Source organism: Hyposmocoma kahamanoa, unplaced genomic scaffold (genome assembly GCF_003589595.1).
Source record: "Hyposmocoma kahamanoa isolate Upper Pololo Valley unplaced genomic scaffold, ASM358959v1 100021, whole genome shotgun sequence".
Lineage (NCBI taxonomy): Eukaryota > Metazoa > Arthropoda > Insecta > Lepidoptera > Cosmopterigidae > Hyposmocoma > Hyposmocoma kahamanoa.
The window spans coordinates 4,695,494-4,713,976 of NW_020653200.1; the positions used below are offsets into that span (position 1 = coordinate 4,695,494).

General features: G+C 36.2%; 1 protein-coding gene across 2 annotated transcripts in view; it reads right to left on the bottom strand.

The window, feature by feature from the left end:
* LOC113226140 (SCY1-like protein 2) overlaps positions 1–18,483 on the bottom strand; it is a 235,480-nt gene that overhangs the window by 182,982 nt on the left and 34,015 nt on the right. For both annotated transcript variants that reach the window (XM_026458680.1, XM_026458672.1), the window contains exon 2: positions 3,071–3,312. In XM_026458680.1, the coding sequence (XP_026314465.1) occupies positions 3,071–3,235 (165 nt within the window). In that variant the 5' untranslated portion in view covers positions 3,236–3,312. The remainder of the gene's footprint in view (positions 1–3,070; positions 3,313–18,483) is intronic.

The window sequence follows — 18,483 nt, forward strand, 5'->3', positions numbered from 1 at the left end:
ATATACCTATAATTCCAGCAGTTTATCAATAATTTTAATAGGTAAGACGGCCGCATAGGAAGACGCACACGTGTCACGAATCATATCCTTTCTAGAAAGTCAGAAGAAAGGATTTGATTACTTAGAATATATAGCGAAACCAAGTCAAACATTTTATGCCTATTTTGAAGATACAATAAATTATATTCTTTTAGGGAAGTTTCGTAAGAACCACTCCTTACGTTCCGACGGTGCGTTTTTCGGAGCATTTCTATTGTATTGATATGAATTTGAAAATATGGATTTCATATAACATGGCAGTGTTATATGGAATAAGAAGCTAAAGTAGACTTGACAAAAGCGAAAATAATTTTAAGAATGCTAATTTTATTTCATGGTTTACTGATTCTTAAAAAGAATATTATATGAATATTTTGTGTCCATAATGATACCAAGGTCTCTAATATCATTTACACTTGTCTTTTAATTTATATTCGTAATCGATAATCAAAGTCAAAGTCAAATAATCATTTATTCCATAGGTAAAACTTACACTTGAAAACGTCATTTTTTTAAGCTACTTTTTAAGCTACTACTCGTTCACTATGCTGACCTCCCCGAGAAGAACGAGCAAGAAACTCTAGGGATTGCTCTTTTCAAATAAACTTAAATGCTATGGAATACACTTTGAATCATAATTGTGTAGAATCTAGACTCTCGTTGTCTTTCCATACTTTTTTATCTAAAACATACTCTTCAATTTTGTAATATGACTTTTCAATTAAAATACTTTTAATCTAAGCTTTAAACTTTGAAAATGATAATCTTAATATATTCTCCGGAATGTTATTGTAAAAACGTATACAGCTCCCCATAAAAGAATCGTTATCTTAGTTAAATTGTTTGGACTTAGTTCTAAGGTTAATATTATGGATGTCTTCTTTCTTAATGAAATTATGTATATTTTTACGGGCATACAAAATATTTGAGTAAATGTACTGCGACGCCACAGATATGATACCAATCTCCTTAAACTTTTCTCTCAGAGAAACCCGAGAACCTAAACGGTACACAGAACGAATCGCTAGTTTTTGCAACACAAATATGGTTTGTTTATTTGCCGATTTACCGTGGGGTAAAGAGAAATGGGAATCCCGTAGGACATTATACTATGGAAGTAATTAAAGTAAACTAGTTTAGCAGTAGCAACATCGGTAAGCTCATGTATTCTACGGACTGCGTATGTAGCAGAGCTTATTTTGCTAGCTAAGGAAGATATATGTGGAAACCATTGAAGTTTGCTATCTAAGGTCACTTCCAAAAGTACAGCTTTATTAACAAAGTCTAACTTTTCTCCATTTATTTCTATGATTGGACTAGTCGATTTTACATTAGGTAATTCAAATTTAACACACTTTGTCTTCTTAGCATTGTTAACATTAAACCAATAAACTACCTTTGAAAGGGTATCGTTAATATTATCATAGTTAATGTGATGTCTGTCTGTTTTAAAAATCAAGGATGCGTCGTCAGCAAACAATACTATGTCGCAAAGGTCCTTAACAAAGAATGGTAGATCATTAATATTAATGAGAAATAAGAACGGTCAAAGTATTGAGCCCTGCGGAACACCCATTTTTACCGGAGGACCCAAGGAAGTCACTCCATTTATGTCTATTTTCTTCTTTCTACCGTTAAGATTTGACTGGACAAGTTCCAACGCCTTGCCATTTACTCCGTAATATTTTAGCTTCCTAACAAGAATAATATGGTCCACACAATCAAATGCTTTTGAAAGGTCACAGAAAACCCCAATAGCGTTATGGGACCTTTCCCAAGCATCAAATACATGTTTTAGTAGCGCTACCCCTGCATCGCTAGTCGATCTACCACTAGTAAACCCATATTGTTCACTATGAAAAATTTTTTCCCTACCGAAATAAGACAGTAATTGACTCAACATAACCTTTTCGAATATTTTACTTAAAGCTGGTAGAATTAAAATAGGCCTATAGTTGCTAGGATCAACTTTCCTACCGCTTTTGAATAAAGGAATAACCTTGCTGTATTTCATCAAATCGGGAAAAATACCTTCGTCAACGCACCCATTGAATGCATTAGCTAAATGTGGAGAAATTCGATATATTACTGAGTCTATAACTTTAGTCGATATGCTCCAGAGATCTTCAGTTTTTTTAACATGCATAGATTTAAAAGCTTTGATGATGTCTTGTGGATTAACATGATGAAAATTAAATACACTGCCACAAACATTAACATTTTTCTTTAGGAGATAAATAGCAAGTTTCGCACGTGTATGTTAAATTTATTAATGTTAAGAAACAGTCCATATAACTAAAGTATAATGTAGCTTCAATATCAGTGTGCCCCGCTTCTTGTTCTTGTTACTATGAGTTTGTACTTATTGAATTCATCAATTACAGGGAGGCATATTATATAAGAACAAGTAGGGCAACTCCGTTCCCAATAACAGCGCGTAGTGTGTGTGTGCGCAATCGTGTACGGACGCACACATTCACATAATAATGAAATGCGCGTTGAGACGACCAGTGTTGTGCAACGCCACAGCACCCTTAGGTTATGCAAATGTGTGCGTCCGTGCAACGCGTGGCGGGCGCGCACACATACAAGCCGCGCTGCGGCGTTTGACGTGAAGTTATCATACTTGTTCTTATTCTACGTTGCTCACACCGTACAACAACATCGCTGTACTGCTGAATGCTATCTTATAATAACGGAGTGGCAGCCGTTTTATACTGCCACTGGCACCTAACCTAATATTTAGTTTTTTGTATATAATATTTAATTTATAGATTACAGTAACGTACGCAATTCACCTCGAGTAACCTCTGCGCTCTGTCCGACTCGAGCTGGCACTTTAACTTTTAACTTTTATATTTGCTAGAATTACAAGATTGTATCGGTCAAATTCATAATTGTTACAATGCAGCAGACCTTAGACCAACAATCAATTGCTAGACACTTAAAATTAAACCTGTCAACGGTTTTGGAACATACACAAAGTGTGCGGAGACAGGTTATTTCTCAATTTTATAGGCTTAACACTTACCTTCCCATCGCTCTTCCGATAGGCGTCATGGATCCGCCATACTAGACCCGGGCCGGCGGTGGAGCTCTCCTTGCCGACTTCGAAGTATTGCATAATGGGGTTGTTCTCGAGAGGCGGCGGGGTGTTGTTCGCGCCGCTCTTTAGCTTAGATATTATGCCCGCCATTCCTTTGCCAATCCGTCGACCAAGATTTAGGGCCGCGGATTCCGATCTCGCAGGTTCGGGTTCGCGGGTTTGTTCACCTAGAGAACAATGCAAACAAATTGATTTATATCTTGTACGGCTACAACCAAAGCATCGTTGGGACTCATCCTCTTGGAGATATAGTTTTTAGAGGTCTGAAATTCGCTCTAAAATTCTGGCCGTTTTTAAAAGTAATATAATTTTAGATGATTCACATAGACTATTTTAAATGATAAATTAAGGCTTCTAAATTAAAAATTTTGGCTTCCTTTATTTGTTTTTGTTTTAGTTACTTTTATAGTGTTAAAATTTGCATATTTTTAATACAAGTTTTATCGTGCCACAAATCGTGGAGCGGCTAAAATTATGAAAGCAGTTTGTTGTTTTGGTGTGTTTAATTCCGTAGTGAAATTTTTATGTAGCCGACGAGTGTTTAAGGGTGAATAATGACTAGTTTTGCGCTAATTGTTAAAGCCATCGTAATCTACGCCAAAAATTAGCAACATGGTTTGATGTAAGTACACCCACAGTACTGATACAGTTGAGTGGCAGGGACACTGGTTTTATTTCAGAATTAATTATTTTATAAACGAAATTGAAGCCATTTCAAAAATATATATCGTATACTACTTATACGTGTTCTATTCAGTACAGTTGATGTAAAAAAAAATCATTGGTACATGTAGGCATCGTGTTTACATACCGTATAGTAATCGGTGTATATCCCCAATTTTACTATATATTTTTTCCGTTCAACACTTTCACTGTTATACAGAATCAACCACGGCCGTTTGACGTTTCATAGACTCATAAAGAAGTTGCCGAGACTCGGTACCCTCCAAACTCCCTTGACGGATTGCCACTTTTTCCACAATTTAGATAATTGTCTAAAAGAAAAATAATTTAATTCCCGTGAAGCAGTAAAATCGGTTTAAAGAGTTCGCGGTTATCCCTCGATGATATATATTCATGGCATGAGTGCATATTTTTTTAATTCTAATTAATTTGTTAAACAAAGGAATAAACCATCTACGCAGTATTAAATTTTATTATAAAATTTCGTAGATATGTATTGAGAAATACTATTACCTATTGTATTCCGTCGGCCGTTACCAAAAAAACTGTTCTAAGATTTTCTTTTAATTTATTTACCGTTGCTGTTTGTAAGTGACATTTAGCGGAATAAAAATCCAAAGCCAAATTATAGTGAAGATAATATATTCGTAGTCATACGGCCCAGAATAAGTCAGTAGCAGCATTCTTTCGAATTTGCCTCATATTTTTAACCGACTTCAAAAAAGGGAGGACGTTCTCAATTCGACTTTATGTGTTTTTTTGTGTGTATGTTACGCGATAACTCCGGTATTTATGAACCGATTTTCATGATTCTTTTTTGTTGGAAAGAGGGTACCTCCATAGTGATCCCATTTAATTTTGAAGAAAATCATCCACCTCTAAGGGTGGTTGTTCACGCATGAAGATTCATTTTTTATAAACAGCGCCTAAATTTTATTATAAGCAGCAATAATTTTAATGGTTGATTTTACTATTCTCCAATTCAAGGCGTTTTTCTCTCAATATACTTTGAGTTGTGACAACTGATTTCTATTATCTCCTGTGTCAAGTCCCGTATAGTAGCGAACTAGGGGATGAATCAGGGTTTGCGCACTTTCCGGTAACCGATTTCAATAAAACTTGGTAACTTATACTTACCACCTATTTTTGAGGTCGGTTTTTTTAGTGCTCTATACTGAGATTATATAATGGCTATTTTATGGCTATTGTTGAGATATAGAAGTATATATCTGAGTGAGCATTCAAGCCTCTCTTTTAGCGTAACTAACCTAAGTGGCTTCGGGCGGCTAAATTCCTTTTATAAAACTGATTTGTTGGCCGTACCCACTTCCTATTATTCACTTTTTGTTCTGCACGAAACAAGTACAGGTGCGAATTCGCGGAAATAAAAGAATCTAAATTACATGGACTTTATGTTCTGGTGTTTTATTCTTTTATCTTTTTCAAATTAATTCCGAGTTTACAATTATGTGACATAGAAAAAGTTATACGGTTATCGTTTTTATTTATAGTATTTTTTGTACTTGTATTTTAATGTGGCGTTGCAATAAACGGTTTCTATTTCTATTAAAAAGGGAAATTGGATAAGAGAAGTGAATACTCAAAATGTTTTCAAGTACGTACTTAAATCCTATGCATAAAGTATAAAGTTTGCCTGCAATCGTTTTAAAGTTTAGGCGCTGTAAATGTATTATGCATATAAACATATGTTAAGTAATACAACCATAAACTAAGTTTGTACGTATGTTCGGAAAGTTTTAGTAGAAGATCGTATCGCGATACTTTGCAAAGGAGTTTAATCGTTATAAGGAACTTAGCTTTAGGTACGTGAAACACGATTTGATCATTCCACCGAATAAAAGTTGCGGTATTGATTTCAATATCTATGATGAAATATTATTTAAAAACATATATTAAATTGTGGAGATAATTTATTTCAATTGTGTATTTTAAATTTGTAGATAGTTTATTATTAAAACGCTGTACAAAAAGAAGTTTGAATGAGCCGTGTGGACAACGGCTTCAAATTTCTGCTTGAATCTTTTGGCTTTTGATTTGAGATAATTTTTGTAATATTTATTATCAAATATTATTATTATTTTCTTTCGTCTTTTAGGAGAGCTAAAATTCCACTACAAAGGCCTAATAGGTAAACTGAATGAAAACAAAAAACTTAAAAAATGCATAAGAGATACCGTAATCTTTTTTTTATAACATTAAGTGAAGGGATGAACAAGTCGTGCGCCTGGTAGTAAAATACACGCCTGTCCATAAGTTGCAGAGCCACTCAGAGCTCTAAATCGCGAAGATCTGAAGGGCACTGCCACTGCGCCTGACATTTCACTAGCACTCTTATGGCGCATTTATTCGACACGAATTTCATCGCGCTCACTCAGCCGATCAGCGGAGTCCGCGTGCATCTAACTGTCATGGTAAAATACGCTTTATTTATTTTGCTTTTACGTTTTAACTTAAATGAGCGTCCCGGGCACGCGGGCGAGACTGGCTTGAATTTGGTCTACACGGCGACCAGCGCGGCAGACGGCCGACGGCCGCGCCATTGTACATGGGGCGCACTATAAGTTTCCGGAATGAATAAGAAAAAAATGCTGTAAATGGTCAGAACTGAATTTACTGTTTCTCAAAATATTCTCAACTAGCGCTAATGCACTTTTTCATACGAATGAACCAATTTTGAAAAGATTTATGCCTCTCCTCCGTGACAATCTCTGAAATATATTTTTCATACTCTTCGATAGCCTGTTCAGGTGATAAAATCGTTGACCGCGCAACTGGTTCTTAATTTTTGGAAATAAATAAAAGTCACAGTAGGTCGGGACTGCATGCGGGATTCACGTTCAAAAATTCATTTGTGTGTCTGGCCGTGTAAGAACTGGCATTATCATATTGCGTTTATCAATAACTTCCGGCAAACAAGTGGTCATGTACCAATCACTATTCACGGTACAACGATTCTCCCAAGGAACAGTAGCTACTTGTCCAGTTGTATTAAAAAAAAGAAGCAATCATCCGCTTAGAGGCACTTTGCACGCGCGCCGCTTTGGTTGGTTTCGGCTCATCTCGAAAGACCCATACGCTCGATTGCTGCTTTGTTTTGGGATCGTAACTATAAGTTAATGTTTCGTCACTTATTACTATGGTCTCACACCAAATTTGACGCCCCTTCGTTGAATCTGGTAAGCATGGCATTACACCAAGTGATGCGATCCGTTTTTTGAACCTCAGTCAAATTGTGTGGGATTTACCGAGAGCACAGCTTTTTCACACCCAAATGTTTGTGTAGAATTGATTGTATTTAACTCGTGCCTAAGCTTAAAGATGCCCGAATCTCATGTTATGTCACATGCCTGTCTGTTTTGATCATACGGCGCACAGCATCGATGTTTTTATTGTTCACAGCAGTGGACGGACGACCATCACGAAATTCGTCACTGAAATTCACATGACCAGGTTTGAATTTTGCAAACCAGCTATAAATAATCGTCTTACATGATGCTTCATCGCCAAAAGCAGTTTGAAGCCGAGCAAAGCTCCGCTGAGCTGTTGAATTACATTTAAAGTCGTACAAAATCATACTACGAAAATATTCACGAGTTAAACCCATGGTGATGTAGACAACCAATTTATAAAATGACGCCACAATGTAAAAATAAGTGACAGCCAGATGAAACAAACTGTATTCTACAGCCAAAGAGTTCCATTTTCGAATGTTGTAATTTCTTTTTAAATATTGTTTATGTAAGTGGCCAGTTCCGGAAACTTATAATACGCTTTATGTATTATTTAAAAGAATTTAAATGTTGGTGCCTAGTAAATAGAAATTAGATTCGCCATTAATGTCATGAAGGCGTGGTAACTGGGCAGCCGTCGCGTGGCGGCTGCCCAGTTACCACGCTATCATTACTGCTTGGCCGCAGGAATGGGTATGGTGGCAGTACTTCCCTGGACGTACCCTTTCACAGGGAGCTCTACTGTTAATTAAAATATTTTCCGAGGGTTGTGAATCTTCTTCGACGTGCAGGTTTTTTCACGGTGCTTTCAAACTGAACTTTGCACATATATTCCGAGAAACTCAGAGGTGCGAGCCCGGATTTTGCTTGAGAGGCGGTAGGTCAAACTATTAGGCTACCACGGCTTCACGTTAGTAAGCAAATATTTAATACTCGTACATGTCTATCTAGACAGATTTTCTATACTCAGATTTACTGCACACCGTGTCGGAAGCAGTACTCTGTCGCACAAATTATATGAAAATCTGTTTCGGAAATAAACAATTGTCAGCGGTTTTCGTAACAAGCCAGTGCCATCGCTCCGGGGCTTTCGCGGAGCAAATTGTTTTGTACCGAAAACGAACGACTTGGTTGATATGTAGCTATACGTATAGGAGTATACACTCAATACGTTAAATTCTTAATTTAAAACTAAAATTTAGTAGCAGTAGAGCTCCTTGTGAATGGGTTTGTCCGGGGAAGTACCGCCACCTTACCTATTTCTGTCGCCAAGCAGTAATTTTAGATTACGCGTTCCGGTTCTTGAAGGGTAGGGGTTCTGGTGAAATTACAGGCACATGGGGCTTGTCAACTTATGTCTCAGGGTGGAAAAACTGTAAGTGGCACTATAACTGTCATGAATAGGTGTGTCGCTTACCACCAGGCACACGACTTGTTCGTCTCGTCGCTGTGTTACAAAGAAAACTCTATCTTATTTTCAAGAATAAAATATTTACCACAAATTACACAGAAATAATCTTACAAATACGATTTTATAATAAAGTTCTTTTTCTTTTTTATGATACCAAGTGAAGGGACGAACCAGTCGTATGATTGGTGGTAAGCGATACGCCTGTCCGTAACAGTTGCAGTACCACTCAGAGCTTTAAATCGCAAAGATCTGACACTGCGACTGCGCCAGCCACCTTGATGCATAACTTGACAAATCCCAAGAGGTTATAATTGCACCAGTACCCCAACCCTTTAAAACCGGAAGGCAATAATGCTCACGTTACTGCTTGGCAGCTGAAATAGATGAGGTGGCAGTACTTCCCTGTACGAACTCTTACATACGGAGCTATAACTGCTACTACTGCAGTAAGTATATTATTTAGTTTCACAAAGTAATTTTTTAACATTCTACATTACGTAATGTACTGAAATATTTAGGAAACATGTCTCTATTGTATCTGGCCCGCAGTAAATCGATAACACACTTAGATAAATGAAAATAATATTCGTCTTTAATGGAATACGGTTGGAAAAAGAAAATGAGCAATTTCATCTAGTTTAAAACCTATTCAAAGCCTTGTAGGAGCGTCGTTTGAATTACGTTCGCTAAATTAGAATATTGATGAAATGTGATCCCTGGAATATAGGAATATTAATAATTTTCTTTTCTATTCAGCCGTTACTGAATAAACCTACGAGTATTATGTAGGCGGCTGTGTAATTGCAATCCCCATTAATCGGATTAACGTGACGATATTACATAATAGCTACCAGAACAACAAGTCCTTACAGTAAAAATGTGCAAAATATGTGTTGTATATTCATTGTGCAATTCTTTTTATTAAAGATACTTTTTAATTATATTAAAAAGGCTTTTTATAAGGAACATCAGCTACTATAGACACATCTAGAGGTTCTTATTGTTTGTTTTCGTTGACTACCGGCCACTATCTAAAACACGGCTATAAGTGACAAATGGTGAAATAACCGTTTTAAATAGCAAAAAATAGAACACAAAATTCTCTTTTAAAACAGTTAAAATAAGTTAACGTGTTCGACTTATCGGAACTTATCCTAACGATGCATAGCTGAAATATCATTAAACAATTTCAATATTCTGAAGACGAGGTTATGGTTTTAACTGCCTCATTGGCCGAGCGGTAACCATGACGGAATGCGATGCAGAGGTCCCAGGTTCGATTCCCGGGCCGGGAGAAATATTTGTATGGCCTACATTTATTTCTCTCGTGAGTTTGGGTGAAATTATTGGTAATTTGTGGTGGCAAAGAGCTCTAATACTACTAAACTACTACTGTTACGGAGTTGAAGTGGGTCAGGTCTATGAAAGACCTTGTTTTCAAGAACCCTTCACATATCGGATATTGGCAGGATCTTTCCACTAGATGTACAGGAAAGCTTTGTTATCCCTGGTGAGGTTTATCAATCGAAAAGTCTTGTAGACTCAGAGTGGAATATAAAGTCATCTTACAGTCAAATAGAGCAATTTTAAGTGTTCAAAAATTAATTTACTGTTCAGTTACGTATTACAAATTAGGTTTCATATTTTTCTAGGCACATGGGTATTGCCTATTGACTTGATATACATTGATGTAGAGTTGTTATAACATGAACATTGGTACTTGGTGTAACGAGCTGGTGTCCGCAACTCGACGACAAGGCGCCTATTTTGCGTGTGGTACATTATATATACATATATATTATAAATGTGAAAGTAACTCTATCTGTTACGTTTTCAAATCGATGAACCTTTGCGAAGAGCTCCTTGTGAAATGGTTCGTTCAGGGACATACTGCCACCTTACCTACTTCGGCCGCCAAGCAGTAAAGTGAGCATTTCTGTGTTTCGGTTTTCAAGGGTAAGAGTGCTGGTGAAATTACAGGCACGTGAGACTTGTGTCTCAAGGCGACAGGCGTAGTGGCAGTGCCCTTCAGATCTTTGCGATTTAAAGCTCTGAGTGGCACTGCAACAGCTATGGACAGGCATGTCATTTAATACCAGGCACACGACTTCTTCGTCTTGTCACTTGGTAGGTATAATTTAAAAAAAATCAATAATGATGAATTTTGGTATATAGATCGGTGGAACCTAGGAGAAGGACATAGGCCACTTTTTGTTACAAAAATAAATATTATAGAAGGTGGAATAGGGGATGAAAATTTGTCTGGAGAACCAATAAAACTATGAAAATTAAAGTACCGCCACGCTATGATGGCCGTTTTGACAGATTACAATAGTGACCTCACTATTCCATTCAAATCCCAACTCATTATCGAAAAAAATATAACCAAATGCGAGTCGCATCTATCATAAGTTTTTAGATTTATAACTAGTGTTGCAAGGAGCAGCTAATTAAAAAATTTAATAAAACGAAAATAAAAACGTGCCCAGTGACACTATACGTGACGAGCGTGTTACATTTCGTTTTTAAATATTTCGCATTTTGTAAAATAAATGCCGAGTTGTGCCGTAAAATTACGTTTTCCATAAATTTTACTGCACATCACTATTGACAACAATGTGCAGCAATTAGCTCCTTCAACGTAGTTATGAATTAATACGAAGCTTGATGAGCGGACAAACATCAAAAGGGCCATCATAGCGTGGTGGTACTTTAGTGTGTCACAGTAGACTACTCGAAGTACTTATTCTACGCAGACGAAGTCGCGGGCACCAACTAGTATACATATACATATATTACTATGTTTAGGTAGTGGTATATATATCTTTTGTTCCAAAGGTTTTTCTTCATTCATTCACTAAATAACTGTCATCTGTTGTGACAAACAGCCTTTTACCTTTGGTAAATAAGGGTCGCCATGGGAGCTTTACCCACAATATGTTACGAGGTAAAATTTAAAAAAAATAGGTGAGCAAGAGACGCCGCCTATTTTAGTGTGTGTGGAACAAATTTATATAACTCTAAGGGTACCCGTACTTGCCGATTAATTAAACTAAACTGTTTATAGTTTTATCAAATATACCAAATGACTTTTGAGAACCTTTTTACTCAACTAAATTTTTTCCCCAACCCGCATTTGGCCAGCGAGTCCTCAGTCCGCATTGTATCAGCATGGCGACTGAAAACACTCTATAGTGGAGACCCATTCTTAGAAGCGGTACGTTTGTCACACGGGTCTTGCGTTATAATGATAGAAAGTAGCGCTCGGGTCCACATCATTTATTGTAAAAGGTGTAACAGTGGGGAAAACGTGAAGGAAAAGAAAGAAGAAAGGAATGGGCTGTAACAAAAACAATGGTATAAAAACAGGTACAATAATATAAAAAACACTCCCTACACATTAGACAAACATAAGTGAAGTCACCCCAAAAGGGCCAGTATACATATGAAATATATGGCTGCTTAAACAGTAAGGTTACAGAATTAAGAGCACGTCTTCTCGCCTCGAGTATTTTATATGAAGTGACGACGGAACGAAGCAAAGTAAGAAAGAAGAAGAAAAAGGAGAAAAATAATTGGAGAACGATTCGTGATTCATTGAATTGAATTGACGACACAAGAGGTCGCATTGTTACACGTTTAATGAGTTGTTGGTATTTATTTTATTTATTTATTCATTTTTACATTTTATGAAAATTCACGGACTACTAATACAAGTATAGTATACTTATATGAGTAAGCCATTTACAAATTTCCACCAACAAACTATTTAAATTGCTTAAAAAGCCAAAAAGAGATTTTAAGAGAAAAACAAAGAAAACAGTTACTAAAAAAACATTAATAATAGACAAGTGTGTAATCGTCGCCAGTCTTAGAGGACGGAAAAAATCAAAGGAAAGGAGCTGCCCTATTTACGGAATAAACGTACCTCCCTAAACAAAATTGTACCACACATTAAGGCAGCTTTAGTGTTGTACCATAATCATAGATAAGTCAATGGACATGCAAATGTATGATGGCTTGAATCACCAGTCACGTGATGTATCAAATTGACGTTTGGTCATTTCTCGCCTGTGTCTATGCTTGTACAAAACAAATCAAATTCAGTGTGATTTACCGTCGCATTGAGTCAATGGTCGCATTGTTAAAAAGTGTCAACGCACATACATCATTGACCTACTAACAAATGGACGTATAGGGCGTTAAAATCGCATACAGAGCGTCAACTGCGCAACAGTCTTCGTTTGTTCGACTGACAGCGCGGTTGTCAATCGTGCAGTACCAATAATAATAAAATAATAATAATAATAATAACTATAAAAAATTACTGCAATAAAGTGTAAAAGCAGGATTTTGTATCATATTTTCACTAAGCAAATATGTTGTGTTATCATAGTTATCATTTAAAAGTGTTATTTTGTACAGTAGTATAGTATTTAATTTATATATAAATTAATCGTAAATATAAATTACAAAAGCAAACAATTTTGTTTGCTTTTGTAATCAAATAGCTAACTGCCCTTTTTCTACACATTGCATGCGCAAAAGATGGAAAGAGACCCATTACGTTAATTTCAAGACGCTTGTGTAAACTTCTTGATCATTTTCAATTGTTCAAACCATAAGCGATTGAAATATTTGGAACATAGAAACTATAGAGTCGTGTTGATTTGAATCTTATTTTTAAAATGACTTTTTATTATACGTTAGCATTAACTAACAAAATATTGTTGTACTCGTTTTACGGCTTGGGATTACCTATCAGAAGTCAGAAAATACATTTGCCCGAAATAATGTTAGCTCGAATTTTTATAATGTCAAATGTATGTTTTTAGGAATATTACAAAACAAAAGCTAATTTTAGCTTTGTGAGAAGCTTCAAAATTACTTGAAGCGTAACGGTTTTATAATATATCGATTTTCGGAGTTACGGATATTTGAGTTTAGGTTTAGTTGGAATATCGGTACATTTATTATAGTACAAGCTTAATTTCACATTTGTCATATTTGTATCTGCCCAACTCTTTCTTATTTCTTGAAGTGGATTTCAAAAAAATATAATTCGACATAATAATATACATAAAAATTAATTGATATTTACAATAAAGGCTGCTCCAGTACTCTTGTATTCAAGTAATTTTCAGTCGATGCTAAATATGGTGCATTTTATTAAGCTTCCAGAAGAAGTTGAATATGGTGTTTTTAGGCCCTTGAAATTGTTGCAAACTAAATTAGGCAGTACTGCCATTGCAGCATTGTAACGTTATTACGTTACAATTTAAACTAAATGTTTTAGATTCAAACATACGAATCGACAAAGCAATTTTACTAAACATTTTAACTACGATACTGCATTTACTTATTCTTTGGCGAAACATCGCTCACGATTGTTGTTGACACAAAGATCAAACGCAAAGAAAAATTCCTTCGATCTGCCTGGACTCGAATTGTTGCCTCGCCACAATTTCTCTTTGTGTTCATTCTTTGTATCACTTGTAATAATAAACTAGATGGAGCATTTTCACAAAGAAATATATGACAATCATGGTTAGTAAGACATTATGACATATTTAAATAAATATTATAAATAAGTAGTTCACTAAATAAAGCTCTTACATCGCTGTTCATATGAAATATAAATTTGGCGCCTTAAAATCAACATTTGATAGTAAAAAACATAATGATATTCAATAAATAAGTCGCGAAGAAATAAATAAATAGGGTATAAAATTAAAAAAAACGCGAACATCATTAGCCAATTAAAATCACCAAAAGCTCTTTAAAACTCAATATTGCAATTTCCGTATCCATTTGCTACCATTTTGATCGTGTATTTAAAAATTAGTAAAATGAACGCCTTCTTCTGATAAGGAGTGATTGGAAATTAATTATCCCAATAATATTTTTCTTCACGTCTTCTCTGCGCTAATGTGAAATACGTGAAGAAGGAAACAAGCAGAGGCCTTGAATTCAAATCTGGGTTTCTCGGATTTTTTGTGCGAAATTTAATTTGAAATTTACCAGGAGCTTTTCGGTGAAGAAACCTGCATGTCGAAGAAGGTTCACAACACTCGGAACATATGCGAAGTCCCCGACCTGCATGAGGCCATGGCGGACTATGCCCTAAACACTCAATTTAGAGGAGACCAGTAGCTTGATTTTGATTGCCTCTCCCGATCGGAAACTGCGTCTTTTCCGAGTCAAGGCGTATAAGATTGCGAATGAGCTGCCCGATAGGATCCATTCCGATTTGAATTAAAACCAGGTCCCTGACCTGGAACATATAAATAAGTTGATAATGATGATGTAAGTGTAGAAAAAAAATTTAATATGGGTTACTTTTGCCCTGATAACCTACCTCACTTAAAACTTTAAAATGCAAACCAAGACAAAACCAATTTCATACCTTAGGAAAGAATTAAGGGGTTACTTACTTCCATAAGTAGAGCCCCGCCTTACGACGACGATATTATTCATTTGGCTGAATTATTTTCTTAGCTATATTATTTGATTATTGATTTTTTTTTTATATAAGGGGATTTAATTACACAGAGTAGTGCCAATGTGGGTTTCTTTAAATCTTTCCCCGCCACAATCGCGTAATGAAGCATAAATGTTCCGTAGCCAACGTATTCACAAGCACAAAATATTTTTAGCTATAAAGTCTTGCTTGGAATAGTAAAAGCCATTTTGTATAACAATTCTAACCTTTTCCTTTACTCGTATATCTGTGGCCCTTTACGGAAGGGCACATAACAAAAAATCACTAGTGTACATGAAATTAATACCTCGTCTTTGTCACCAGCTAAACCTTATTACGTTTGCGACATAAGTTGCTTCGTGTGCGACAGGACTTTGCCCAAACGTCGTGTGCCATGTTATGATAAATTTCGAATATTTTTATCGTCATAACCTCTCCTAACATCCCGTGTACATCAAAATGTACATAATATATGAAATTATTTAGACCCAGACAATACTGGTGAAATTACAAGCACATGAGACTTGTCAACTTATGTCTCAGGGTGACAGGCGCAGTAGCAGTGCCCCTCAGATGTTTGCGATTTAAAACTCTTAGTGGCACAGCACCTGTTATGGACAGGCATTTAGTCAGGCACACGACTTGTCCGTCCTGCCACTTGATATTATAAAAAAATATATTATTCCTATAATCATGCACATTAGAATGAAAATATCACATTCAAATTTGGCGCTATATATTCTACGAGCCCTATACCCTACACCTACGATGGTGCCGGACTCGGCCCGCGGCGTGTGTGTGTGTATGGGTTTAAATTACGCAGTGTGCTTAAACTCTTCGGTATCACAGCGGTTAGAACTATGGACGCTTGATGATCCTTCTCTTGATGATGCTCCTCATCAAGCCTCCGGGTCGGTTCCCGATTTGGGTCAATTTAGAAAACGAACATTTCTAAGTTGGTTCTGGTCTGGGTAGTCTGGGCATTGCCCTCAGAGTTATTGTTATTCTGGTATTCATAGTATAGGAAATTCCCAAATTTGAGACCAGAAATTTGGTGTGATTGTCTGGCATTCTAAATACTTCTCTTTGGCATAGCTTCCAAGAAAAGGAAACCTAACAGAGAGACAATCGAGATACAACAACGCTATAAATATCTCATTTCCACTTTATCAGGAAGTATACCCTTACATTTTGAACAATTGTGAGATCTTGTACTCGTAATCAGTGCCTTCCTATACAACCTACGACGTAAGGTGGTGTGCGGACGCTTCGGGCTTCGCTCTCCGGTGGACCTCAGCGTACGGCTTTGTTTAAAAAAATGCAAACAGTTGTTTAATTGCACCAATATTTAAAAATTGCAATGTATATTTTGACTACAAATTATTGTCAAGCAGTCCTAGAAATCTTTTTGTGCCAATTTTCATCCCAGCAAAGCAAGTTTTTTGAACAGCTAATTCTATTGAAAAATCTACGGTTGTACGGCAGCTACATTGAAAAATGACGGAAACTAAATTTTTACCCCAAAATATGATTGAAGCGATGCTATTTTCAGTTAAATTAGAGCAAATTATAATCTACCGCCAAAAAAAGTTTGTATCGCAACAATATTGAAAAAAGGCGAAAAATAAATTTTGATCGAAAATTATTATTAAACACATTTAGAGAACCCAACATGTTGATTTTCAGCCGAATTAGAGTAAATTTTTATCTGCCGCCAAAGAAAGTTTGTATGGTAGCCATATTGAAAAATGGAGAAAAAAAGTTTGACCCCAAATTATGATTAAGGACTCCTAAAGACATCCGCAGGCCAATTTTCAGCCGGATTGAAGCAAGTTTTTCTTCGGGCACCATTTTGAATTCGCCATCTTGAGTATTTTTTGACACAGGCAGTTGATCACTAAGTGACGATGCGACCTCTATTATCGTCATCCCACCTTTTTATAACCCTTTTCTCCGGTTTCTGGTCACTTACTTTTGAAATTTCGAACCGTTCCTTAATTACATTTACTCGTCACTCTTGGTTTTCTTTCTTCCGTCATCAAATTCTCGAGGTGAGCAGACGTGCTCTTAATCATGTAACCTAACTGCTTATAAGCAGCTATAGTACGAATACAGGCCCTTTTGGGGTAAGTTCGGTCATCATATAAAAATAAACTAATATGTTCTAATCTGTAGGGAGTGCTTTTATATTATTGTACCTGTTTTATACTAAAGGTTTTGTTGCAAATGTTTTTATACCTACCTGTTTTGTTACAGCCTGTCCGTCTTTTCTTCTTTACTTCACATTTTACCTGTTATATTTCTACAATAAATTCATATCGACCGAGCGTGCTTTCTATCACTATTACTCAAACCCCCCGGTCACGACTCTTACCCCTATGACATTCCTTTCGACATCTACCTAACTTTAATAGCTTCCGTGATAAATGACTTTGAAATTTGTATGGCGGCCAGATGTTTAATTGAATTTCCATTGACTTGTAAGTCAATGTGAATTTCAAACATTTTCTACTTCCTGGGCGGAAATCGCCTAGTGTACCTCATAAAGTGCACATATACCCCCCACGTATTATAGTTTTAGCAGGCCGTTGATCACTTTTTTATATTTTCCACATTCAGGTCTTCTCATATTTGATTCTTTGCTTTGGAGCCTAGCTGCGTACAACGGTTTAGATGTCTTTTTTCCACCATATCAGGAATCAGTATGCGTTCTATTTTTCCAAGTGAGTCAAGACTTATAGCTTATATATGTATACATATAATATGACCATAGGGTCTATAGTAAAATACATTTTTCACGCAATACTTACTTAGTTCATTTTAAAATACGTTGGTGGTTTAGCGCTCTTCCCATTGTAATATATACTTAATATTACAATTATCTAAAGACTTATTCGGTCATTTAGAAAGTAGTTCAAAAATGCCTCTGTTTGGAATATAAAATCGTGTATCGTTTAGTAACATAAAAATAGTTCGCGAAATATTGTTTGGGACTTATCGGTTTATCTTTGGAGAAGAATAGAACAAAAGAGTTACTCGGCTCAGTGAGGTACATGCCATCGGTATACCGTACGCAGCGAGTATTGATACTATTAAGTTTGTAAGATGAAACGTTAAATGCCTTGTAAAGAAAAACATATTATTTTGTTAATAGAAAGATTACTACTGACATATTGTGAATAAAACCGTGTGAAACACATTTGCTTTGAATTATAAATGAATTCTGTTTTTAAGGGTCATGTCATCTGGACCTGGTACAGATTCGCAATCAGGTAGAAACAACTACGGGAAGGTCTACTAAGGTTTTCAAGCAGTGCGTCCTATCTATTACGACATACAGAGCGAGACGTGGACAAGTGATACGGCTGGTCTACCAGCTTACAGTCGCTCAGCGAGTTTTTCTGAAAAATATAATTCGTAATGAAGTTATCCGACAGAAATCAAGGCTATGCTGAAGTGTCGGTAGGCTGACCAGATCTGTCCGATGGGGGAAACGGGTTTTTGAGTTGTG